This window comes from Ailuropoda melanoleuca, chromosome 15 (genome assembly GCF_002007445.2).
Source record: "Ailuropoda melanoleuca isolate Jingjing chromosome 15, ASM200744v2, whole genome shotgun sequence".
NCBI lineage: Eukaryota > Metazoa > Chordata > Mammalia > Carnivora > Ursidae > Ailuropoda > Ailuropoda melanoleuca.
In genome coordinates this window covers 10,576,148-10,602,829 of record NC_048232.1, presented here as the reverse complement: position 1 = coordinate 10,602,829, position 26,682 = coordinate 10,576,148, and the positions used below count along the sequence as shown (strand labels likewise).

General features: G+C 49.5%; 1 protein-coding gene across 1 annotated transcript; it reads right to left on the bottom strand.

Moving 5' to 3' along the window:
* Window positions 1-964: 964 nt before the first annotated feature.
* Window positions 965-25,662, bottom strand: ECHDC3 (enoyl-CoA hydratase domain containing 3). The gene is made up of 6 exons (XM_034643630.1): window positions 25,287-25,662; window positions 21,036-21,157; window positions 19,279-19,376; window positions 14,131-14,331; window positions 3,374-4,998; window positions 965-2,494 (listed from the first exon to the last, which is right to left on the bottom strand). Exons 1-5 carry the CDS (start codon window positions 25,451-25,453, stop codon window positions 4,687-4,689), a joined length of 900 nt encoding a protein of 299 aa, XP_034499521.1. The 5' UTR covers window positions 25,454-25,662; the 3' UTR covers window positions 965-2,494; window positions 3,374-4,686.
* Window positions 25,663-26,682: the final 1,020 nt, after the last annotated feature.

The following is a 26,682-nucleotide window of genomic DNA, read 5'->3' as shown; positions in this document are numbered from 1 at the left end:
GATAAATTCTCAGACCACATTTCCCTAATCAGTTTTAGAAAGTGAAATCACTAACCAAAACCCACCCCTGCCTAGCTGTGTAATAATGAGCAAGTCACTTCATAACTTCATGTTTTGGTTTCCCGTCTGCATACATAACGGCAAGCGTAAGGCCTACTTCACAGAGATTTTGTGAGGATTAGTGTATTAATGTCTGCAAAACGCTTAGAACAGTGCCTGGTGCAGTCACTACATAAATGTAAGTGTTGTTGGGCTCTCAGTCACATTCCCCTCTGACTGATGCATTTTTCTTTTTTCTTTTTTTAAATTCCTAGAAACTTCTAAAACTGGCAATTATCATCTCTTTTGGTAAGGTAAATATTGAAAACATATGACATAAAAAAAGAAAATTTCTTAAATGTGTAAAAAGTATCTATATACATGCAAGTTGGTTTTAGAGTCTGTGCTTACACAGCCCTGGTCAGGACAGGAAGATCCAAAGGAACCATTGCTCTGAAATCACTCGGGATGTCAGAAGACTGCCACACTGGGCGTGTAAACCTCATAATGCGGGATGTGCCAACCCACCCCTTCCCCTGCCCCCTGCGCCCCTGCTCCCTGTGGAACCACCTCCTCCCCCACGCCGGGGAGCTACAGGGGGCCAGGCCATCTCATCCAAGAGACCCTGCCTGCCAGCTTTCCATGGGCCTCTCTTTGAGACCTGAAAAATAAACTTTGGGCTGCAAAGTAGAAAAGAAAAACCCTTGTAAGACAGAAAGTTAATATTTTATTAACTGTAGGGGCGCCTGGGTGGCACAGCGGTTAAGCGTCTGCCTTCGGCTCAGGGCGTGATCCCGGCGTTATGGGATCGAGCCCCACGTCGGGCTCCTCTGCTGTGAGCCTGCTTCTTCCTCTCCCACTCCCCCTGCTTGTGTTCCCTCTCTCGCTGGCTGTCTCTATCTCTGTCGAAAAAATAAATAAAATCTTTTAAAAAAAATTTTATTAACTGTAACACATCAAGTTCAATAATGTTGAATTTATCTCCCGAATACTTGATAATTGCCAAGAAATCACGGGGCTCCTTTCCCTAAATAGAAGAATTACATTCAGTGTGGAATACAGGTGTATTCGGATGTGTAATGTGATAGGGGGTGGGGCTCCCAGAGGCACGAGCACCTGGGGCCTTTGAAGGCCCTAAAATCTGCCCACGTGGAAGATTTCCAGAGGCTCCTGGAAGAGCTCAAGCCTCCTCACATTCCTCTCCGAGCCGGTGGTAACTGCCTCCAACTTCATCAGAAAAGCTGCATGGGCTCAACCGTTAAAATACAGATGCAGCTGGAGAGAGACGGTCACTTCCGCTGGAATGCAGGAGTTCATACATTTTAGTGCGCAGAATCACTTGGAGACTTTTTTTTTAATGCATATTTTTAGGCCTTGGAAGTGTGAATTTGTGATTCAGTAGGTCGGGGGAGGAGCCCAGGAACCTGCATGTGAAGATCCAGGTCATCCAGGGCCCACACTTTGGAAACGCTACTCTTCGTGCAGTGGGTTTCCAGAGGAAGCAGAGGAAAGGTGGTGGCAGGGGTGGGAATGGGGGGGCTGCTGGCTGAATAACGCACGTGGACAAAATGAAGGGTGACTGCCAGTTTGGGGAGAGATGTGCATCAGGTCGCGGCTTCCTGGTCGATGACACCTTCAAGAGGTGCGAGTGTGGCCCCGAGGCTCTGAGCATTTGGGATGGATTGCTGGTTCTCAAAGCGCTCAGGTGTTGCCAGTGCTCTGTGCCTCTGGAGGTAAAACGCCCATCTTCTCCGTTTGTAGAAGAGCTTTTCTTTTGAGCAAAAGCTGCCTGTTCAAGTTCCTCGGCAAGTTCCCAAATCCCAGTACGGTAGAGTCCGGAGCGTCACAGCGAAGAGGACAAGAGGGTCCGACAGTGTCATGTATATTGGACAGAGCAACGGAATCACCTGCTCACGGCCACACTGCAGACCTGGGACCGGAACGTGGCGTTCTCCGTGCTCAAATCCCTGCTTTTCCCCAAATCTCCTTTGGTAAGCAAAACTGTGTGGCCTTGGCTGGGGCATTTCTGATTGGTTTCCTCTGAGCGCATTCAGTCTCTCCAGGCTGGAAGAGCAGTCTTCAGCATGTCGGGAGGAACATGGCGTGGTAGTCAGGAGCACAGACTCAGGACCGTGCGAGCCGAACCCACATCCTGGCTTGACCTCGGCAAATGCCTTCACTTCTCTGAGTCTCCTACACACCAGGGGGGTGGTCAGAGCTACTCCAGGAATTTCGGCTCCTTAAATCAGTCCTGTCCTTAATGGCAACTACCCCCAAATTCACTGGTGTGAAGTTAGTCGGGGGGGCTGGTATCACACCATTTGCTGGTATTCTGTGGGGCTCAAGCCAGACTGTGGAATGCTCTGTCACACAGGGCGAGGGGACCCCGTTCCCTGACTTCCTGGCGCTTGTGCTGCAGGGGTGTGGTCTGCAGGGCTGAGGTCAGCAAAGCTCCCTGAGAAGTAAATGGTACAGACAGAAAGATGAACATAGCAGACTTTCCAAAAGCAATCATCATGTGTGTTTATCAGAAAAAATTTCATTCAATGTCCCAGTGGAGGGAAGCAGGGAGACGAATTAACCCAAAATTTATATTTGCCTGGGGATGAATCATATGATATCAGAGGGTGGGTAGCCGATTTTCCTTCTGGATTATTTGCTCCACAGGCGAGGATTAAGATTTATAGCTAGTCCCTGAGTGCGCATCAGCTCACAGGCTGGGAAGCCAGCCCAGAGCCCTGAAGATTTCGTGGTTTCAGGGTGTAGTGCATGCTCAAACAGAAACTGGAAAGTTGACTTTTGATTCTATTTGCCAAATGTGTATGTGAGAAGGCTTTGTCACTTTCTCTGAAGCCCAGGGCCTCTGTGACACCCTCTCCCCCACACCGTGTGATCTCGCAGTGTCAGGCAGGAACTTCCACGTCAGGCCACCTGGGCAGGAAGGTACAGCAGGGGCCCCACTGCCAGCACTGTTTCCGAGCAGACCACGACAGCCGCATCCTTCCCAATCTGGTCTAGAATGGCAGCTGACTCTTTACTGGCTTCATAGTAAAAACTCCGTCCATGGTCTGCTGATAATCAAATCTCACGTCCCTTGCGCACTGGCAGAGTTCTGCAGCAAGGAGTGTGTGGTCCGTTCCTTTGTTCTGGAAAGCTGCCGTGGAACAGGGCAGTCCTGTCTTCGGGGCTGGCCTCCCGCCAGCCCAGGCTCTGCCCACGAGGCCACATGGCCAGGGGGAGGCGCACACATGGCCTTTTCAGGCAGAGCTTGGAACCCTCACTCTAGCCAGGGGCAGCTGTTAGACCTAGCACAAAGTGGGCCTCAACGACTCACCTGCAGGATGGAGACAACCGTAGTGCCCGCTCCACGGGGTCTAGTGAGGATGAAATGAGAACGCACAGAGGGCACCTGGCACGCCCTAGGTGTCCAGCATACCGCAGCTCTGATGCCCTCTGCGCACGACGAGCATCTTAGTAACAAGTTCCTCCTTTCCAAGAAAGCACTTTTTTTTTTTTTGACCTTTCTAAACTCAGTCAAAGCAAAAAAATTGTCAATCTCAACAGAAAGCTGTGGAAACACTGGGGACAGCCATTGCAACACGTACAAGCCCTGAAGGAGAACCCCAGGGTAGAGCCCTGTGCTTCTCTATCTCAGCCTTGGGACTGGGCCACATTATGGCCACATTCTACTCCGAGGGAAGATAAACTGGTTTTGTTTTTTTTTGTTTTGTTTTTAAAGCCCTACATGTGAAAGCTTGAGGACAAAAGATCTGGAACACATCTTGAGCCAGGCTGGGCCCTAAGCCAGAGAGGAACAGGTTTAGGTCGTGATCCACGGGCTTGCTCAGCTGGGGAGCTCGAAGGCCTGGGGCTAGTTTGTACCGCCTCCCGGAGGCGGAGCAGAGCAGGTGGGGTGCAGGGGAAAGAACATGCGTCCTGTGTCCCTCCCACCACTCCCTGATGTTTCCGTCCTCAGGGTCCGGGTGTCAGGATCTCGGCCAGGATGCTCACTACAGAAACATCAGGTACCCGGTGTGCAGCTTACAAAGAAACAGATCATTGGTTTTCTGTTTGTTTTTTTCTCTTCTCAGACAGCTTGCAGTCTGGCTGGGGAAAGATAAAATTACCAGTCCTTCTCAATATTTAATCTTTTTAAATCACAGAAGATTAGTCCAAAGCCTAATTTCTGTTGAGAAGTGGAATCCAGAAGATTTTCGGTGTGGAGAACATCCCGTGGAGAACTGAAATGCTTGGCCGCTCCTGGGCAGCCAGAACGAACTCCACCTCCGGGGACACTTCGGAAGGCAGAGTTCGGCTGGCATCCTCCTGTTACGCTTCTGTGTATCCTCACCTTCTCCCGCGTCAGGCGACCCCCCAGTTACGGCCCTTGAAGGCGCAGCTCAAGGACCAGGCTTTCCACCACAGCTAGCTGGCCCAGGTGCTGACTGTCCTTCCACTTGATTTGATTCTCCGCATCCTCCTTTCCCCCACGGAATCCTGGCTTTTTGTTCAGACCACGTGTGGTGAGACCATTACTGCTGTTACATAGCAGGCCGCCTTCTATAGTCACGAGGCAGCAGTGGTGTTCCGGCATCAGAAGGTGGGGGGTGGGGGCTGCCTTTTCCTCCGCTTCTCTAATGAGACCACTCACTGCGACCAAACGGGTTTTCTCTTCTGGATGAAGGCCTTGATTCCCTCCTGCCCATCCTTCAGGGCCACGTTGTCCACCATGGTCTGGGAGGTGAGGTGGTAGGCTGTTCTAAGGTCCTGGGGCAGCTGCCTGTAGAACGTGGCCTTGCCCAAAGACACCACAGGACGGCTCAAGGAGGCAATCTTCTTTGCAATTTTCATGGTCTCTTCCTCCAGCTGGTCTTCTGGTACGACTTTGCTCAGCAGCCCATGGAGCAAGGCCTCCTGAGCAGAAATGGGCTCCCCAGTAAAAAGCATTTCTAAGGCAACCTGAGGGAGGAAATGTGTGTTATTAAGGCACGCTCCTTGTGACCCCCCTGCTAGCCAAGCCACCCTCTCCCTTCCAGTCTGCTGACTTCCCTACAACCTCAGTCCGGTTACCTGCTTCTTCAAATAGCATGTCATCTGTCAGACCCGATGTCTGTGACACCCAAACTTCTGCCAGGGACAGGGCTGGATATTTCCAAGAGCAAGGAGAATGCAAGTCCCCAGGAAAGGGCCTGACTCACAGCGTTCTCCTGCTCCTTCCCCAGAGCTCATCTCCCAGACCCCACCGAGCCAGGAGCTCCCCTCTGCCTCTTGCAAGGGCCAGGCACGGGACAGTGGCCACATCTGATGGGAGGGAACCGAAACTGAAGCCCCAGACCTGCCACAGACCAACGCAGTGGCTGCTTTCCAGAAGGAGGAAAATGCTCAGAGATGCCACCACCTCAAGTCCGATTGAAAGAGCAGCCCCTGAATCCAGAGGAGGAAGGATTGAAAGGAAATGTCTTCCAGGGACCAGACCTAGGATCCCGCCATGATGTAACTTACTCAAGATGCTGCCTCCCTCCGACGACCCCCACCCCCACATTCCAGGCCTGCAGAACAAGGGGTAGAGATTCCTTGCTCTCCACGGTTTGCTCTGTTCTATAGCCTGCCACGTACTGTGCCTCAATTCTCTAATTCTACAAAGCCTGGCCTCTTGAGAGTCAAATTCATGATTTCAAAGTGGGGTTCCTGCTGCACATGGAGCATACAGGTGGGGAGGTGCCTTTCAGCTCCCGCCCCCACACCTACTGCAGCCCCGCTGTTCCTTTTTTTTTTTTTAAGATTTTATTTATTTGACAGAGAGACAGCCAGCGAGAGAGGGAACACAAGCAGGGGGAGTGGGAGAGGAAGAAGCAGGCTCATAGCAGAGGAGCCCGACGTGGGGCTCGATCCCATAACGCCGGGATCACGCCCTGAGCCGAAGGCAGACGCCTAACCGCTGTGCCACCCAGGCGCCCCAGCCCCGCTGTTCCTTGAACCCACCGGGCATGCTGTCACCTCGGAGTGCTTGTACTTGGTACTCCCTCGGCCTGCGATGCTCCGTCCCCAGGAGTCCTCACGACTGGTGCCCTCGTCTCCATCGGGTCTCGGCTCCCATGTCCTCTCATCCACACAGTCCTCCCTGACCACGCTAGCAGATCTGCAAAATCCGCAGATCACACCCCAGCGCTCTCCCCTTCCCGGCTGGATCGCCGTCCTTTGCGCTTCGGTCATTTAACACACCGTATATCCAACACGTTGATTTTGTGTATTGTATTATCTCCTTTGCTAGCAGGTAAATGCCACCAGGTCAGGGATTTTTTTTTTTAAACTGTTCTGTTGATTTCTGTGCCACCAGCACAGAAGGGCACTTGCACATAGTAGGCAGCTTACTAAATATTTCTCGAGTGATTTGAGGGATGGCAGATAAAAGCCGGCAGCATGGCAGAGGGGAGGCTTCCGTTCTTGGTCAAAGCGGAGACTCAGCTTCCGCCTGGGCCGCTTGCTTGGGCTGCCTCGTCTTGGAACCTGGCTGTCGCAGTGGGTGGGGATGTCCAAGACCCAGGAGAGGCTGTGAGAATGTTCCAGTGTCCAGCCCAGCTGGGGTCCCAGCTGAGAGGCTGCCCAGCAGCCAGACTTGGGAGTCAGCGAGTCACTCCCCCATCTGCAATTCCTCCCAGCTGAGGCCACACACACTGCAGAGCAGAGAGAAGCTTCCTCACGGAGCCCTGTCCAGACTGCAGATTCATGAGCTCCATGAATGACCGTGGCTGCTTTGAGCCACTGAGTTATGGGTGGTCCGCTCGGCAGTAACAGATAATGGGACCTGCTTGAGATCCGATTTGGGGGCCCTTAGCATTTAGATCCTGCTACCAACTAGGTTTCTCGACCTCGGTGCCATTGCATATTTGGGGCCAGATGATACCTGGTTGTGTGGGATTGTCCTGTGCATTGTAGAATGTTTATCAGCATCCCTGGTCTCTATCTGCCAGGAGTTGCGTGTCCCACCCCACAGCTGTGACCATCACAAATGTCCCCAGGCACTGCCAAGCGTCCCCTGGAGCCGGTATTGCCCCCAGTGTAGAACCACTATTTTAAATGGTTTTTAAAATCATGACACTCGATTGTCTCAGCTAGGGATGGGGCTTTGATAAAGAAGGAGGGGTCAGAAGGCTTGGCTTGAGGACTCCTGCCGTCGTGGGGACATGTGGAGTACAGCCTGGACTGGCAGTTGGGGCAAGTAATGCTGGTCCCCAACTTCTCTGCAAAGGTAGGGGATGGACTAAGTCCCAGCACTGTCCAGTCTGGGGGAATGTAATGGCTCTATGTTGGAGGCAGCAGGAACGCGATGCCTGTGGGTCACTCCAGAGAGCACGTGTTGGTTGGCCAGGCGTAGTGTCATCACTCAAAAGCAGGTCGGAAGCCCCTGGATGAACGTGGAGCTAAAAGCCAGGTCCTGCTGATTAAGGGCTGCTAAGACCCTGCTGAAGACACCCAGTGAGTCACATGAAGGGGCCGGGACAAGGTCTGCTCTGTCGCTGCCTGAGAAGCACGTGTCAGCAGGGACCCAGGTCAGAAGCCAGGGGAAAGCAGGGTCGCTGTACCTTCCAGCCTTTCTTTTCCTCTGTTCATGCAGGCGGTTCTCAAGAAATTCATGGGGATCAAAGAGCAGACAGTAGCCAGCCCTGAAAACAACACTAAAAATCAAATCCAGTGAAGAAAAGTCATCAATCCCTTTACAGTAATCCCTTCACAGCAGTGGCCAAGACCTCAAATAGCCTTCCAAGAGTAGTTATGAGGGGCGCCTGGGTGGCTCAGTCAGTTGAGTGTTCAGCTCAGGTCATGATCTCAGGGTTGTAAGATCGAGCCCCGTGTTGGGCTCCATGCTGGGCATGGAGCTTGCTTGGGATTTTTCTCCCTTTCTCTCCCTCCCTCTCCTTCCCTCTCTGCCCCTCTCCTCACTCTCTCTCTCTCTCGCAAATAAATAGAAATCTTAAAAAAAAAAAAAAAGAGTAGCTATGAAAATGGTAGCAGAATTGGAAGGAGGAAATCATTAAAATCAAAGTAGTAAGGGCTCCTTTGGCTGGCTCGGCGGACAGGCATTCATTCACCCTGTGCCGTCTGTACTTGCCGGCTGGGCTCATGATCATGGGACAGTTCCCTTGTCCCCTTCCTCCAACAGATGCTTTCTTCAACATCTCTGTTCTTCCTATGTCTTTCTTTCTCTTCCTGAGCCGCCTCGGTTCTGTTCTCCTTCCCGTGCTTCCATGACCCACCTACAGAACGCCTGTCTGGTTCAGATACTTCAGCTGCCCAGGGTCCAAGAGCTCCAAGTTTTCAGGGTGAGTCCTCTGGAGTCTAAGCTTCTGCAGGCCTGGGCACAGGCCAGGGTGTGGGTGGGGGATCTTGTCCTGCCTGCGGAGTGTGGCTCCTCCAAAGGACCCTGGGCGTGTTGCTTCTCGTCTCCCCCTTCCCCAGCTGGAATGCAAGTGTACGAATGAGTCTCCCAGACATGTGGTAAAGAACAGCTAACAAAGGACCGCAGGGCTCACAGTCACATCGAGTGCAACAGAAATGCTAGGGAAAACAGTCCATCTGAGCAAGACCTGAACAGAGGGAAAGAACTATGATGCTTCTGCTTGCTCAAGGGGCCTGGCACGAGTCTGTGTTTGAGGTTGGGGGCAGGGTTCTGTGAGCAGGAACTCCAAGCGAGCACAACTTTCTCTTGGACATTCATTCACCCAACAAATATTCACATAGGAGAGCTACAAGTATCAAGAGCAGTGCTACGCACTGAATTGTGTCTCCCCAAAATGCATGTGTGGAAGTCCTAGGCCCCTGTGCAACTGTTCTTGGAGATGGGGCCTTTAGGGAAGTAATTAAGGTTAACTGAGATCATTGGGGAGGGCCCTGATTCAAAAGGATTGGTGGCCTTTTGAGCAGAGTTAGAGATCTCTGTGTGTCTGCGTCTCTCTTGCTTCCACATGAGGACATAGTAGGAAATAGTAGGAAGGTGGCCAGCTCCAAGCCAGGAAGAGAGCTCTTACCAGGAATCACACCTGCTGGCATGTTGAGCTGAGACTCCCAGCCTCTGGAAGTGTGAGAAAGTAAATTTCTGTTGTTTCAGCCCAAGATGACTAATACACACCCAGGAAGACTATGGGTTTTTGTAATGTCTTAATTCCGAAGCAACTCCAAAAACGCATTAAAAAAAAAAAAAAATCCAAGTCCCAAGTCCCGAACCTGAATCACTCTGGGAGAATGTGGAGTCCTCACCCCTGGAGAGGTATGAATGGGGGCGCCCCTGTCTGTCAGGCCCATGCGGCTCTGCCCACAGGAGGATACAGGACTTCTTAAATTCCCTCTTAGACAAACGATTCCTAATGTTATTTCAGGATCTCTAATATCCACAAAAAGGAAGTGACCTTGAGCTATAGCATGAAGGATTGTCATTGGACAGAAGGTGTTTTCTCTTTCAGTGAGTCAGTCAGCCAAGTGGAGAAGGACATAGACAGACAGACGGTCAGAAGGTGAGAGACCATCAAAAATCAGACAGCAATCTGATGCATCCCCACCAAGTACTGGGCTCTGTGCTCGGCACACACCATCCCGGCCTCTCCCAGTACCTACTACCTAGTGGGAATGAGAATGGCTAAATTCAGAAATCACCTCATAGGGAAATATTTTCAAAGACAAAAGACACTCGTATTTCTGGAATACTCTAAATGCAGCCTTGCCTGCAGGTAGGTGAAGGGGCCACATCATCTGTAGTCCCTTTGACTCCTGGATCCATCATCTTTTTTGGGCACAAACTTCCTTTATTATCACTTACACAGATTCACTTCCAACAAAAAATCCGTATTGTTAAATAGTAGTAGGTTCATTTAAGTCCCCATCCTCTTTCCCACCTCATGGAAAGTGACAGACTCTTCCGTGAAGAGGGATCACAAGGAGGGCCTGGGGCACCAAGTCTTGTCGGGCTTTGAAACCCAGTTTGGGTGGCCTCAGTGTGGTCACGGGGTTTGGAGTCAGACACACGAGCTCTGCGTCTCAGTGTCTTCTCAAACCCAGGCAACACCACAGGCCTTTCACCTCCCAGGAGGCATCGCAGGAAAGCCAGTTTTCAAAAGCAAAGAAGTCAAGAGAACAGGTGAAGAACCAGGACGATAGAGAGGTGGCGGGCTGAGTGGCTTCCTTCCAGCGAATGACGGATATGTCCGACTAGACAGGAATGGGGAGGAAAGGGCCGCTGTGGCTCTTACTGATGGAGGCACATCACTGGCTGGGGGCAGCCTGGAGCCGGGTGCGCCAGTGTCAGCCTGGACCAGGCGGGGCACGCTCTCCCTCTTGCTTCCACTGCCCTGGCTCCTCGTCTTTCGTTCCAGAACACCAGGAAGGTCTTAAGGGGATTCACGCTACTCCTGAAGGAAGTCTTGATGGGAGTAAGGTCAAGAGCCCTGCCTGGGTTCATCCCCTTCTTTGGGCCTCAGGTTCCTAATCTGCCTATTGGGGTCATAGCATTAGCACATATTGATTTATGGGGATTTTACCCAGGTGGGTTGGATAACAGCTTGGTATTCTCTGAGAAAAAGAAAGCCTGTTTATTTTCTAGCTAATCAGCACAATCTTTGCTTATGATTGAAGCTTCTATGTGGTGTCTCCAGAACTTCAGATGAGAGAGAAGAAGGTGCCTTCTCTCATCCTTTTCCTTCATCAGTTCAAGCTGCCTTTTATGATGACAGTTCTTGGGTCCCCCTAACAAGCTGGGGGTTTAATACTTCCTCTTCCTGGGGCACTTGCCTTAAAAACAACAATAGCACTTGAGTCCAAGGCGAACCCCGAAAGCAGCAGGACTTGGGTCTGGAGTTGGTCCCCCGAGTTCCAATGCCAGATGGGCCACTTACTAACCACAAGACCTTAAGGATGCAACTTACGCTGTCTGAGTCTGTTTCCTCATCTGAAAATGGGAATACGCCTTCCACCCTCCTGCGGGATTGTGCAGATGAGGGACAGTAAGTGCAAAGCTAATGCGACCGTGCTGGGCACTCAGTCAGCACCCAACAACTGCACTGATGATTATTAACATGCCTCTTCCAACTGTACATTTGTATGAATCTCTGACTGGCTTTTAGGTATCACAGCCCTGAAAGGGGGTGATTCTGTAAAGCAGAGGGGTCTTTGGGGCCTCTTGAGTCACATCCATGATAAGAACTGGCTGGCGGCGCGTCAGCATTATGGGCTGGCGATGCAGTAGGGCTCAGGAAGGAAGCAAGCTGATGGACGGAGGGTCACAGGGCTAGTTTAGTTGCTGGGAGACATTAGGCAAGGCCCTGAATCACCCCCAGGCCCTCTTGTAAATTGGGGGGTTGAACTACACATTCTCAAAGGTGCTGAGGCCAATGGCCGTGCAAATCTCTGTTAAAGTGCAGATTCTGATGCGGTCTGTCCGAGGGAGACCTGTGACCTGCATTTCTCAGGCTTTCTGGTGGTCTCCATACCAGGCTGAGTAGCAAGACGTTAACACTCTTTCCAGCTTGAAAGTTCTACTCTGTTCTAGACTATGAGGAAATCAGATTCCACAGACACAAAGTTACCATGGGCAAATAGGTGGAAGCCAGCGTTCCCACCACAGAGAAATGACGGGCTGGGGCAGCGGGGGTTCGGATCTTTCACACGCTCTCCCGGGATACCAACTGCTTGAGGAACTGACATTTCTGAGCGAGGCCGGCTCTGGCTGGGGGAGGGGAGCAGCTGCACCGGGCAGGTGGTTTATAGGGTGCGATGAAGATGCATTATTGAACTCACGCCAGAGGAGAGAGATGCTTTACGAATGTTGAAAATTATTCAGGCCCGGGCTCAGTCTGGCTTGAACACAAGGGCTGCACTCCATTTCTGCTCCCAGCAGACAAACCGCCCCCCTCCGACTCTGGCACGGCTGAGCCGTTTCCCATGGTGACCGGCAGAGGGCACTGGTGACCCACACACGCAGCTCTAGCCGGGGCGGAAAGAGTAGAGCTTCCCCACTAGGCGAGTTTCCAAAAGCGCTTGCTTCCCTGTGGCTCTGCGCGGGGGACATGTGCCCAGCACCCACCGAAGCCCACGGGCCTGTGTACGGATGTGTTCATAGGGCTGCAATCAAGCAATGAACGCAGGAAGGGGTGTTTCTGGTTAGGTTTAGATTTCTATGAATCCTTACTTGCCTCCTCCAGGGGGCCGCACAGGTAAGACTGGCAGATCCAGCTACCTGGCAAAGGCCCTGCATTCCGACAGACTTTTCCTCCCACTGAATTCCCTTTGTCGGTACTGTGACTTCAGATCATGAGTGCTGACCCCAAACCGTGTATCCACTTCACGCCTCTCTGTACTAATGCACCCAACAGGCAAGGACGTCTACTGACAACTCTGAACCCCCTTCAGCCTGCTAACTAGGAAGAAACTCGGGATCAGATCACAAGGAGTGCAGCGCAGGGAGCTGAATGGGACCATACTGGGGACTCTGCCCTCATCTTCTCAGCGGGCCCGGCCCTTGCCAGCTGCCTGTGCGAGGTGAAAGCTGCTTTGGTTCTTGCCACGTCCTGCCCCTTCATCTGTCACGCTGGACAGCTGTGCAGGGTGGTTCTGAGCACTGGGCTTCCTGGAAACTTAAGGCCTGTATTTGTCACATTTGTTTTTTTCTCTTCGCAAAAACTCATTTAAAACCTGACAAATGTGATAACAATGTTTACGTTTCTAGGACTCCATCACGAGCCTTGATTCAAAAAGTTGGTGTTAAGAAAGAATGGATTCTTATCCTGACAGCAGGGCTGATCCAAAGATTTAAATGTCTTACTGTGGACCCTTCCAGAACATCAGGTATTAAAGAAGACAAACAGCTACAGATGGGGTAACCAGTCTGCCGACCTTTGACTATGCAAGAGGCCTCAGGACTTGATTTGCACAACTGTAAGGTAGTTTGTTAACGAGCTCTGACAATATACTTGAGACGCACTTGAATTTAACGTACTTGGCACAGAGTAGGGACTGAAGAAGTATTTACTAATTACTTTTAAGGTGAACGTGTATCCTGATGGGATGAAACCCCCTTAATCTGCAAACCTTTTAGCAATCTGTTATGTTTGACATCTCACCCTTTGCCCACTTTCAGCCGGTGTTCCTGCGTGTGAGTGCCTGTGTGAGTGTGTGTGTGTACTCGCAGGATCTGTCTTCAGACCTTTCTCACAAATACACATTTCTGTAAAAACTAATGAGGCACTGTAAAAGAAAGGAATGCACCTAAACTTGGTCCCACAGCTTGATTTCCCTTGGGTCTCATCTCTTTTGTGCCTCAGGCATATGGCAACTGCTAATTTTTGTAGTTGATGCTAAAATGGGTAATGTATTCTAGAAAGCAGTTTAGGTTCCTATGTTCTACAACTTTGCCAACCTTTCCCTTTTTGAAAACACATTTCCGGTTGAGAATGAGGATGTATTTTTTTTCTAGAATAAGGAAACCCCCGGTTTACACTTAAGAGATGTTTAGTAAATATTATTTTATGATGTGATAGGAAGGAAGAAAGTTTTGTGAAGAAAATGGACGTCACTGTGGTCGGCAACGACAAAACACCTTTTGTAATGTGGCTCCATCTGGGGGAAGATCCAACTGAAATGTCACCATTGTGAACCTGACACACTCAGGGAATCAGCTCTTTTCAGTCCTTTCTGGAACAAGACGGACTGCTGGCGAACAATAAGCCAGTGACACTAGCGTCCTAGCCCCCTGATACTGACACGCGTCCCCCAGTGGTCCAATAGAACTGAGCTTCAACTGCAGGGCCAGTAAGACGACAAGAATGTGTGCCTTTATGCAAACAGACAAAACAAGTAAGGAACCTAACTAGCTGTTCTGAGGGGCAGGCAAGGGTGAAATGAGGTGAGAAGCTTCAGAGAAACAGGCAGCTGGCCATCCCTTCCCCCCGCACACCGCCTCAGAAGGGACATTGAGGCACATCCTGCCAGCCACACTCCAGGCAGAATGTCCTGATTCGAACAGTCCTTGTAACAAGCGAGTTCTGGAACTGACCATCCCCTGCCCTGGAGGATAGCATCTGGAGGGCCCGCAGGGAGTTCAATTACCTTTCTCGGCACCGCTCTCCCCAAGGCCACTGCAGGGGTGGAGCAGAAGAGCCCGATGTTCACACCTGGCGTGGCGAAAGAGGACTTGTCACTCGCCACGGCAATGTCACAGCTGGCAACGAGCTGGCAGCCGGCTGCGGTGGCCAAGCCGTTCACCATGGCGATGACGGGGACTGGGTGGTTCTGGATCAGCATCATGACCTGAAGGGGCAAACACACCACTGCGTTTCGGTCCGAGAGCGAAATGAGACAGTCACACGTATCATTTTATGTGACTTCACACTTTGCAGAGCATTTTCCGTAGGCATTAGATCAGAGTCTTGAAAAAAGGGGTGAAAGGAGGCATGAAGAGAACTAAGTTGGCATTAAATACCGACTGTTTGGTCTTCCTGAGACCCAGGGCAGGAGCGAACACGACATGACACCCAGGATGTGAAAGCACAGAGGGGACGAGGCAGCGAGATCCACAGGCTGCCGGCACAGCCCCAGTCTGTCCACGCTGGGCAGGACGCCTCTGTGAGGTTCCAGTCCCCCTGACTGGTGCTCAGCAGCCCCCCTGGAGCACAGAGCTGATTTTGATCTCTGGGGAACCATGCCTGCATGGAGCCTGCCCGCGGCAAGTCTGAAACTGGTATTTGGTACTTCCTTGAAAAATTAAGGTGGCAAAGGAACTGGAAGGCTATTTCCGTAGTGATTACGTCTCAAATCACCGCCCTGAACATTCTCTCAGTTCTATTACAGTGGTGGAGGGGCACCCTGCTGTCATCAAAATAAACAAAATTCCCCAAACAGAGCCACTGGCACAGAGAGGAGCCGAAAACTTGCTCATAGGACCCCTCCCCTCCCCCACCCCATAAATCGCCAACTTATTTTTGCAGCTTACAAAATAACTTGGTGTATTTCTCCATTTTTTTCATGCCACTCCAAACAGATCGTGTTGCCATGGAAAGTTCAATGTATAAATAGTTATACTTTGAACCCTGGCAGGGAAGGAGGGCAGGTGGGAAGGAATTACTACATCTGGGCTTGTTTCTCACAGCAGCAACTCCAAAGAAATGACCTTCACTGATTTGAAGATTTTGCCTAAGGAACTCAGCCTTTTGCATTCACAAACATGTTATATTTGTCAGCTTTATTATAAAATAGCCAACTACATATTTAGGGATACGATATCATATTCTATAGTAGTGGTTTGGACTTTTTTTAGGGGGTCACCTTTTGAGAATCTGATACATGCTAATGGCCCTCTTCTCAGAAGAACGCATATAAATATATCCACACCCCAAACTCTTCGTGGATTTAGGGGGCTTGAGAACTCTAGGTGAGGATGAGGATGGTCAGTGATAGAGCCCATTCTCAGGGAACTACAATAGCAAGGAGAAGAATGCTCCAGAACCTCTAACATCTTGCTGCAAAGAAGGATTTTTTTGGCTCTGAGTGTCATCTGTCACCTGAAGAACTGGTTACTTATGAAAAGTCATTTGGCTGTGACTAGCATTGAACAGTCTGTGTCTCCTGTGTCCCACGTACAAAGCACAAGGATTCTATACAACCTGGTGGGAAAATACTTAGAGTGGATTCCAACAAAATCAAAAATACCCATACCTTTCATCTAGGGAACACTCCTAAGGAATAATCCTAAAAATAGGGTAAAAAGCTGTCTGGGCAAAGATGTTCAAAAAATTATAATAGTGAAAACTATTAAGTAAGATAAATATGTAAAAATGAATAAGGGGCTCCTGGGTGGCTCAGTTGGTTAAGTGTCTGCCTTCAGCTCAGGTCATGATCCCAGGGTCCTGGGATGGAGCCCCACGTCATTGTCTTCTCCCTCTCCCCGCTGCTCGTGCTCTCTCTCTTGCTACCTCTCTCTCTCTCTCTCTCTCTCTCTCTCAAATAAATGAATTTAAAATAAATAAATAAATAAATAATAAGAAAAATGATTGTGTAAACTGTCCATTTAATGGAATGCTGTATTCTCATTATGAGATTTTCCATCAGACATAGCAGCATGGTCTGGGCCTTGCATAGTGGGCTGGTGCCAGGCACCTGGGGTTTGATGCCCAGTCTGCACTTACCCACTAGCTATCCCTCGGTCTTCACATCTGGGTATAATAATGGGCCTAAGAATAGTACCGACCTTATAGAACAAGAGAATTATATATATATGTCTAAAATATTCAAAATATTATTTGGCACATGGTAAGCATTCAATGCTATAATCACATTATACAGTATAATTGCACCCATGGTATGATTATTCAGACAAATAGGTTCACATGGAAAAGGTTTGAAAGAAATATTCTAAATATTAGCATTCTCTCCGGGTGGTACAATCATGGTCTAGTATCAGCAGTTTATTTTCTTTCCTTCTGTTTCTCTGAATTTTCAAAATTTTCTGTATTGTTTATCATTTGTATAATTAAAACATATTTTAAGTAACTCTTTTTTTAAGTAGGCTCCACGCCCAACATGGGGCTTGAACCTATGACCCTGAGATCAAGAGTCACATGCTCTACTGACTGAGCCAGCCAGGCACCTGAAAACATATTTTATTTTTTAAATTTTTTTATTTTTTAAAGATTTTTTTTTATTTATTTGAGAGAGAAAGAGAGTGTGCATGTGCACAGTCATGGAGGGAGAGAAGGAGAGAGACAGAATGTCCAGCAGACTCCCTGCTGAGTGAGGAGCCCTACACGGGGCTTGATCCCACAACCCTGAGATCACGACCCCAGCAGAAATCAAGAGACACCCAACTGACTGAGCCACCCAGGTGCCACCCAAAACATATTTTAAATAGAGAACAATTCAGGAAAGACAAAGACAAACTAGATAAAAAATCAGCTGGGGCAATCAGTCCCTTGGTGGTCAAGAGGTGACTATCCCTCCTAGTCTACCTTCCTGAACTAAATATTTTTCCTGGGTTCTGCCTGCTCCAAAATGTGACATAAACGTAACTATAGCTTAGCCTCACTCAGTAGCATTACTGAGGGCTCTGCAAGAGGCCACGTCCCATTGCCATTTCAGTGGAGGGGGTGAGAAGAAAGAGAAGAATCTCCTCCTGGACTAGGGTTTCCACCCTCAAACTTCGACAGGACAAAAGAAGAGACACAGGGGTAGGCCTCCCGTGAAATCTGTCAGGTCAGCTCCACAGGGGGCTACTTTTGCTCTCCCACAGCCTCGTGTTTCTTCTTCTCAATTTATTCCTGATTTGGAAATAATTAACCATCAGGCGGCACTTGAACGGTGGTCTTTAAGGAACCTGCTACATACAGTCTGGATGCTGAGTCACGTCAGGGACCTCTGTCTTCTCTCTAAATCCAAGTTTTCTCATGCATGAATGAACAGTGGAACATCTAGTTCATTCTGTCCCAATCTGTCTGTTGATTACATGCGGAAACTGGAATCTTGCACAAGTTCATGCTGCTCATATTTATCCTGGACAATGTGATTTTCTTAGAAAAAGTGTTCAAGAAATCAATGCACTTTCACTCCTATCTCCCTGTGTTAGGACAAGGTCCTGTTTATGCACTGTGTCTTTTGCAGTGAGCCTGAGACATCCAGGGGATGCCAGCGTCCACAAAATCTGGCCTTTATCCTCTGAAGCAGCCCCGGGCTCCCCTATGGTCCCTCTGCTAACCCGTTTAGGACTTAGTTCATGAAGACAGCACAGCAGAGTGATAAAAGCAGGCCCATTGGGGAGGATGGAAGGGCTCTAGGGGTTGTCTTTGATGCTTTTCTGTTTTAGCCAAACACGCTGGATATTAGTAGAAAAGTAACTTCTAAAGTGCCTGCCTTGGCAAACACCAGAGCAGAATGTTACATAAACATCATTAATGTGAAACAAGACTGAAGCCTCAGCTCCGGCTTACTTCTGCATCTCCGTGGAGGCTTAAGTCAATTGCTTTTCTGGCTTGTCCCGCCATGAAATGAGAAAACTCGAATTGGCTCTCCCTATGGCATTCTGGAAGGGCAAGGAACACATGGTGGTCGAGAAGGCATCTTAATCACCTTCCTGTCAGCCTCCCTGTTGCTCACCTCTGTCTTGTCTACATAGAAGGTATCATGAAATATTTGTTGAATCATTAATGACCAAATAAATGAGCAAGTCAATGAATGAATGAAAAATTAGGTGAAGTCATCTTAGGATCAGGTTATGAAACTGTTTGAGGTCTTTTTTTTTTTTTAAGATTCATTCATTTGAGAGTTTTTTAAGATTTATTTATTTATAAAATAAATAGAGCTCAGTGAGAGGGGGAGAGGGAGGGAGAGAATCTCAAGCAGACTCCGTGCTGAGCGTGGAGCCTGATGTGGGACTCGATCTCACGACCCTGAGATCATGACCTGAGCGGAAACCAAGAGTCAGTTGCTTAAGCAACTGCACCACCCAGGCTCCCCTGAAACTGTTTTATGTCTTGCCTCTCACCTACATTTCCAGTTTCAGTTTGGCAGGAAGCTTGGTTTTCCTTCTCTTTCCCTTCAGTGCCTTGAAGGTGTTACGCATACAGTAGTGCTCAATAAGAAGTTATGAGATGAGCATGCATTACTTAGGGTTGTATTCTATATTCAGTTTTTTATTATCCAGGGCTTAACTTAATATGTTTATAATCATCGCAAACCTTTTGTTCCTCTTCCTCCTCTCTGCTGGCCATTTCTCTCCTTCATACAGTTAAAGAGAAGTAAGAAGTAAATGTAAAGAGGTTAATTTTCCCACTTGGAGGTGGTGATTACAAAGGCTGGTTAGAAGAAGGGTTTGGAAATAATCTTTAAAATCATTATTGTTATTCCGTTCGCAAATATTCCCTCTCTCCCATTAACAGAGTCCTTTTAGTTTAAAATTTTAAAAATTTTTACTAATCTCAGGTTCTTCCCCTCTAACGATGTACATTCCCACCCTTTACCTCTTACTTAAGACACACCCCCATGATCCCAGAGGCGGCTACTGGCAGCGTGTAACAACATAAACCGCAAGCCATGGTCACTTCTTAAAAATTGAAACCAAATAGTGGCTTGGGTGAAGGCTGCACCAGTGACCTGTCTGGAGCGACTAGGTCTCATAAATAAAGCCTTCTCTGTAAACTGGAAGCCTGATTCAGTATTTCATGTAACTATCATTTTCGGGCTGCAATGTTGACCCTCATCCTGGCTTACCTCAGAACAGGTCTGAAATACTTCGGCATGATAATCTGGGCTTCGCTCATCCGTCAGTTCCTTTAAATCATGCCCAGAAGAAAATACGGGCCCCTCAGCTGCAAATGTTTCCAGTGGAGAAAAGAAAAGAAAAGAAAAGAAAGAGATGTAAACAGCCAGAGCTTAAATGTTTACTTACTTACCTACCAGATAACTAGCCATAGTGTTGTTGCTGTGGACACTTAAGTTAATGGCTCAATTTTGATAAGAATAATTCTATTTTGTTTGAAAAGAGACAGCCAGTATTTTGTGGTGACAGAGTAAGGTGAGGCATGGGTTCTCAAAGGTCTATGGTGGAACCAGCGAAAACATGTCATTCCAACAAAGAGAAGGCTCAGTAAGCACAGCGAAAGTACTCTTTCCAGAATTATCCATCTGGTTTCACACTTTTGTTTCTGGACTTGGTCCGGCCTGAGTGATAGACTCACTTGGGCCCATCAAATCCACCCTGACTCCCCCAGTGTCCCTGTCCTTTGGTCCACAGATAATGGCCACCCACACAGGTTGGAATCGGGAAGGTCGGAGTGTGAAGACAGCCCCTTTATTTTTTACAAGGGATCTGAGGATGTGGTTTTACTGTTACTGTTGTCATTAACAACAACGATGAAATGAAATTCCACCCATCAGCTGGTAACACGTTCTCCTACCTCCCTTTTGCTGTGGCTGCAGGGACAGAAAATATTATTCCCTGCAAACAAGTGAGAAAATTGCATGGTTCAGAGTTAGCTGCCTTACTGCATCCAGGTTACACCCCCATGGCTGCTGGACAATATTTGTTCTATTTCTTTTCCCTTCACCATATAAAAAGTTGAAAATTTGGGGGCACCTGGGTGGCTCAGTCAGTTAAGTGTCTGACTCCTGATTTCAACTCAGGTGATGATCTCAGGGCCGTGAGATCAAGCCCCACATTGGGCTCCATGATAAGCATAAAGTCTGCTTGAGATTCTCTCTCTCCCCTTCTCGCTAGGCCTCTCCCCACTTTGTGCTCACACGCACTCTCACAAAAGAAATAAATAAATTTAAAAAATTTTTTAAAAGTTGAAAATTTATATCCCCCCACAGACAAGAAGGTAACATTCTGAGTATCTGCCTCCAGAAACACTGATTCTTAATTTTTAAAAAATAGTGCACCACGGGGCAGCGTCTGTTTTATTTTTCTGTGGTTTCTTTAAAATGCTGCCACTGCTATTGTTATTACCACTGTCACCATCACCAGATGAGTTGGTAAAAATTCTTACTGGAAAAAGAGCAAGGAAAGAAATGAGCAAAACATAGCTTGCTTTCTGGCACCACTGAAGCAGACCATAGATCTCGGTTGAAAGCTTAGTAAGAACGGAAAAGACAAACCCATCAATTGCCCAGCAGCCTCTCCTAGCCAACTAGGTAGTCTACCAAAAGCATTAGTGACTAAACCCATCTTATCAGATCCATGAAGAAAGAGGTTCCTTGATTTTGACGGGAAGACCAGCACGGCCACGAGTGGCAGGATTTCATATCTGACACGTCCGACAAAAAGGAAAAGACATATTCTCACCTCATGGGAATCTTTCCTATAATTTCCACAGTTAATCACACAGGAGTTTTTCACAATGTTCTTGTAAAGGAGCTTCAAAAACAATTCTCCCATTAAGCGAAGGAATGCCCCAATTAACCAAAGAATTTTGAGAAACCGCTTCTGGGTACTGCAAGAACATTGGCGCTGGATATCGGATAAATACCTGAAATGATGATGACTTTTAGGTCTTTGCTTTCAGCTTCGTGAAGAATGTCACTTCGCAGAGATTTCAGCATGGCTAATGACAGCGCATTCCTCTTCTTCGGATCACTCAAGACAATGTTCCTGGGGAGAATGTTTTATGATTACTGGGTCATGCAGAAGTCAAAACAAATGAGGACCCCCGCAATTCCTTTCTTACCCTGGGGGGCTATTTTTAAAATACCAGAAAGAGAACCATGGAAGCTTAGAGGCAACTGAGAGGGTCTGCCAATAATCTGGAGATACAGCTAAGGCAAAACAAGGAGACTACCTGAAATGTGGATGGGGTTTCCTCCCTCTTTCCCTGGAGTTGCTTCTCTTTTTCTCCAGGTTTGCTGTCAGAAACACGAATGCCACCTCCACCCAAAGGGCAGGTTACAGCAGCTCCAAAAGTCACCACTGCCCATTCCGAGGTGGTGAAGCTTGTCAGACCACTGCGGAAGCCAGAGGAAGCTGCCACAGTGTGGCTACCTTCACCTTATTTCTTTCTGCTGTTCTTCGAAAGAATAAGGTTAGGGAAGGAGCCAAGAATGAAAACACGCCCCCCAGATCTCCTCCCAGGCACCCCACTGAGTAGGTAGTGCAGTTACAGTGGCCAATGTGCATCCATGACAGCATTCTTCCGTGTTTTTGTAGTGGCATCCTGAAATTCTGCAGAATAATTCATGCTGAGAACAGGCAATGTGTGAAGAACAGAAGGACAGGAGAGTACAGCAAGAGGGCTCTTCTGGACACGTCCTCCAACAAAGAGCTGGCATGCCAAGGTCTCACTGTTTTAAGGTATCCCAGGTGCTAATTAAAATAGCCAGTATTGTCCTCTGGCTGTCTGCACACAGAAATGTCGTATTTGTGCGGTTATACGGAATGGGCAGGGAGCCAAACACCAGACTATCGTTCTATATGTTGTATCTGTTTCCCCGTGGTCCCCACCTACATGTTTTCTGCCTTTCTCACTCTTTGGATCTGATATTCCACCTGCTATGTGTCAGCCTGGATCCTCCTTCAATAGCCTTCTGGGCCACTGGCTTCTGGAAAACCACTTCAGTGACCGACTTTATTTCAGCGCTATGCGAACACCCATTTTCTTTGGAACGGCGTTCCAGCATGGCTGTGACAGTCATCGTTTTGTTTCTCATCAACGCGTTTCCTCCTGAGTGCCAAAAATGACTTGCAGCTGAGAGGCTGATAGGCTATGAAAGCCACATTTTGGGGTGTGGTAAGAGAAGTGCTGGTGAACCTTCCAGTAAGATAATGAGTGTGCTTTCTGTAGCAAACCTAAGAGCTGCCATCCCGTCAGTGACATATGCTTAAATTAAATTCTAAGGCCTCAGGCAAAACCGTGTAGAAAGACGCCAGCACCCAGACGCCCTTGCTGCGCGGTGGTGTCTTTTCATATGTGGCCCATTAATCCTGTGGCTCTCGCGTTCCACACCCTGTTAGAGTGTTCTGAATTGCTGAGTTCACTTCTCAACCCAGTGCAGCCAGGCTTCTGTTCCTGCCACTCCACTAAATCTGTCCTCGCCGACAATCTCCTCGTTGCCAGAACCGAACCCAATGGGCATTTGGACCATGCTCTCCTCCTGTCTCCTGTTTTTTGGTGCTTCTCTAGCCTGTCCAACTCTACTTCTTCAAGGGGCTCCTTGCCTTCTGCTCACCCCTAAATGATCCTCAGAGCTCCCTCCATTGTTCTCTATTCGTTCCATACTCTTCCAAGGTAACTACGCTATGGCCTTGGTTTTGCCTGCTACCTCTATGCTGATGACTCCCAATCTTTGCCTGCGTTCAAACCTCTGTCCTGAGCTCCAGGCTACTCTACAAGTTCATTCCAATGTCTCCTGGACTATCCTGGGGCATCTTCCCCCAACTCCCAAACCTGCCCCTGCCCTCTCTCCCTTTATCTTAATGCTACCACTGAGTTGCTCAAGCCAGAAACTGAAAGCCATCCTAGATTGCTATTTTTCCCTAGTCAACTGGCCATCAAACCGGGCTGGTAATACCTCCTAAAAATCTTAGCAGTCTGAGTTTTCCCAATGGCTCTCTTGGATCAAAACGTGTGATGCCTTGTACCTACAGCTTCACCAACACCACCGCTGGAAAGACGGAATCACTAAGAGTGAGGTCACCACCACAGCACGTGATAGGAAGTATGTTTCTGTTTGCAAGGCAAGAGATGGGCCCTGGGGATGCCCCGATGAGCTGTCTGGAGCTCATCACATCATTGAAAACCACCAGAAGGTCCATGAGACGAGGCACCTGTCATGTTCACACACAGAGGAGACACTCGACAGACACCTGCTAACCAAATTAATGACCCCAAATAGCATTTTGATTTCTCAGAGCCAACTCCACTAATTCCTTTAAGTTTTCATCTCCCCTAGTTTTTTGGCCACCTCTTTTAAACCTCAGTGGCAAGGACACTGAGCTGTACAGCGGAGTGGAAGCAACTTTGGAGGCAGGTGGACCTTTTCCTGCCTCCTGGCTTGCTTTCTTCCCAGCTGTGTGGCCTTGAGCAGGCTGCCACCTCTCTGAACTTGTTTCCTCACTGTAGGATGGGGACAACATAACCTATCACGCTGGCTGCTAGAAGAATTAGGGGTAGCGACGCTATGGTGCCTAGCATGGTACCCCAGTTCCTGGCTGCTTTTCACTCCATGACAGTGTCACTGCTGAGAGGAACAGCTTTGAATGGGATGCCTGAAGTGTGACTGAGTTGTTCAAGCTCACCAACTTAGCGCCTACCATACCACGGCTTTAGTGATGGATTTGGAGGTTCCTACTTACTGATTCCGAGCATTTATGTTAGATTGATTCTTCCCATCGTCTCCCTTTCTGATTCATGTTTAGCTCTGGAAAACTCAACCAGACCTTCTTTGGTCAACTGGCTGCCATGCCCGATGTCTGGGTTCTGACCAGGTGGAACCAGATTTGCAGAAGCAGAACCGCCCTTGAAAATGAGCAAGAAGGACCCCCGCCTGGGCCCTGCACTTCGGAGTACCCTGCTCTGGCCCTCTTCCAGCGGTTCCCTGCCAGGTGAGCCAGGAGCCCACTTGGATAGCATGATGTGCCCACCTGGAAACCACCACCCCCTTCCAAACCCTTCTGCAGTTACCTGAGACTCTGAAATTCTATGGCTTTGCAGGGGGCATCTTTAAGCCCATGGGGTGGCCGAGAGCAATTATTTCTAGGCAGGGAGCGGGCAGAGAGAGAATGCAGGCATACTGGATGGGATGTCTGCAGACCTGTGTGCCAAGCTCCTGGGAGAGAAGCAGGGGTGGAGAGGTGAGAAGGGGTGAGCATAGGATGGGAAGAAAAGAAAAATGTTGCAGGCCAGCAGCTGGCTCTCCACTGCTTTTGGGGAACTCCTAGGAGCCTCAGGATTATAAATTCAAACATAGTTTTCCAGGTTTTATGAAGATACACTTGTCAGGGTAGGAGAAGAAAACATACTTAGCTGTTAGTTTGATTTGTGACTTTTAAATACTTAGCATGCTGGGCAGGCCTCTCTTTGCATCCTTGCCCTGGTCAGGGAAACAACAGGGTGAGGCCTGGATGGGGTTAGAGGTCTTTCAAACTTTACTACTCCAATTCCAGTTTGTGCCAGTTTTTTGTTTGTTTTGGTTTTTAAGGGTTTTAGGCTTGTTGAGCCAAAGGGCAGAGCTCAGTACAATGTGCCCTTCATCCTACATATTGACCTGCCACCCACTCGGGTATTTCTGGTGGAGGGCCAAGGAGCACTTCGGCTATGCTTAACCTGGCCTTGGAACCAGGTCAAGGTTGTGAGAAGCACTGAACCCTCTTTCTCAAAGGCCAAAGTAACGAGCTGCCCGCAACGAGCCTAAAGTCCAAAGAAGACTCGGCTTGGTTGCCCTGGGGGTTTAGGGGCAGTGCTGGGGCCTTCTGAAGCTGTCCCATTTGAAATTCTCCTGTGTGTCCTGCAAGATCCGAAATGCTACAGTGCCCAGGCTGGGGAATTCAGGAAACACCGTTTCCGCGGGTTCCTTCGCGGCCCCTGGCCGGATTAGGCCGAGCCGGACAAAGTGGGGTCCCCAGCGGACGGAGCTTATCCCTGGCCGAGCTCTCGTTGGCCTCCCCGTGGGGTGACTGCCCATCCCTCTGCCCGGGTCCCTGCTGCCCACCCCCACCTGGAAGCTGCCCTGCTAGGCCCGCGGGCCGGTCTGGGAGGGCCAGGGCGCCCGGCGGCCCCGCCGCTGACCTGATGCCGTCCCGCTGCCGCGCGCTGGTGGGTCGCGGCCCGAGCTCCGGCCGCCCGGCCCCGGCCGGACCCCTGCTGCAGAAGTCGGCGGAGAGCGGAGCCCAAGGGCTGCGTCGGAGCCAGCCGGGCCCCTTTGTCCCGAAGGCCCGCAAGCCGGCGGCGGCCATGACAGCCAGAGATGCGCCCCAGAGGGCCGGACGCCCCGAGGGCCGCTGGTGCGAATCGGGCCGCTGCGCCTCGACAGCTCCGGGTCGCAGGCAAAACCGGAAAACCCGGCCAGAACTCCCACGCTGGGGCCTAGGGCTGTCTGCTCTAGCAGCTCGGAACCTTCCTCCCCGCCCCGTCCCTCCGCCGCCCCGGTCCCGTCCCTCCGCGCCCCAGTCCCGCCCCGCCGCCCGGCCCCGCCACGCCACTTCTGAGCCCCGGCCCCGCCTTCCCGAGCCGCACCACCACCTTGGCCCCGCTCCCTCCGCGCTGTCAGGCCCCGCCCCGCCCCGCCCCCGTGGGGCTGAGGGGTGGAGTCTGGGGTGTAGTGCGCAGACCCTAAACTAGCAGGCGGAGTGTTTGCTTTAGCAAGGCCAGATAAAGAGTTCAGGGGAGGCGAGGAAAGGGTCGGCTCGTTCCTTTCTGCACCAACACCAAGTATGTGGTGGTTTGCCTAGATTAAGAAAATGAGCGTCAACAGGTGGCGACTGGTATGAGCTATGGTCGCCACCTTGTCACTTAACCGCAGCCACTGCAGACCCTCTCAGGCCCTGCAGGTGATCGCAGGTCGCAACATGAGGTGTATTCCACACGGGCGTGGACTTTTGAAGGACTCTGTGGCCTCATCTCGAAAACCCTACATTTATCTCTTGGGAGAAAGGGAGATTCTTCTCAGGACCTACATGGCTGGCACCACAGGAAACAGAATTTCCTGTTGCTGAAAGCTGAAGTATGATGAGAATATCCTCATTGTCATGTGTTAGCTAAATTCTCAAAGTCTGGAGGTTTAAAAAAATGTCCTAAATATTTTTGTTGACTACACGCGCATTTTTAGTAGTAGACATCCCCTGCAGGAGTTGCTCTGGGCTCAGAACACAAACTTATATCTTCCACCATTGTCCTGTTCCAAGTATTTTAGTCGACAAATCAGCTTTTCAAAACATGTCTGATCAGGACGCCTGGGGGGCTCAATTGGTTAAGTGTCTGCCTTCGCTGGGGTCATGATCACAGGGTTCTGGGACTGAGTCCTGAATCGGACTCCCTGCTCAGTGGGGAGACTACTGCTCCCCCTGCTTGTGCTCTCTCTCTGACAAATAAATAAAATCTTTATAAAACAACAACAACAACAACAAAACCCCCCGAAATATGTCTGATCATGCCACTTCTCTGCATCCTGCTGCATCTGACCCCT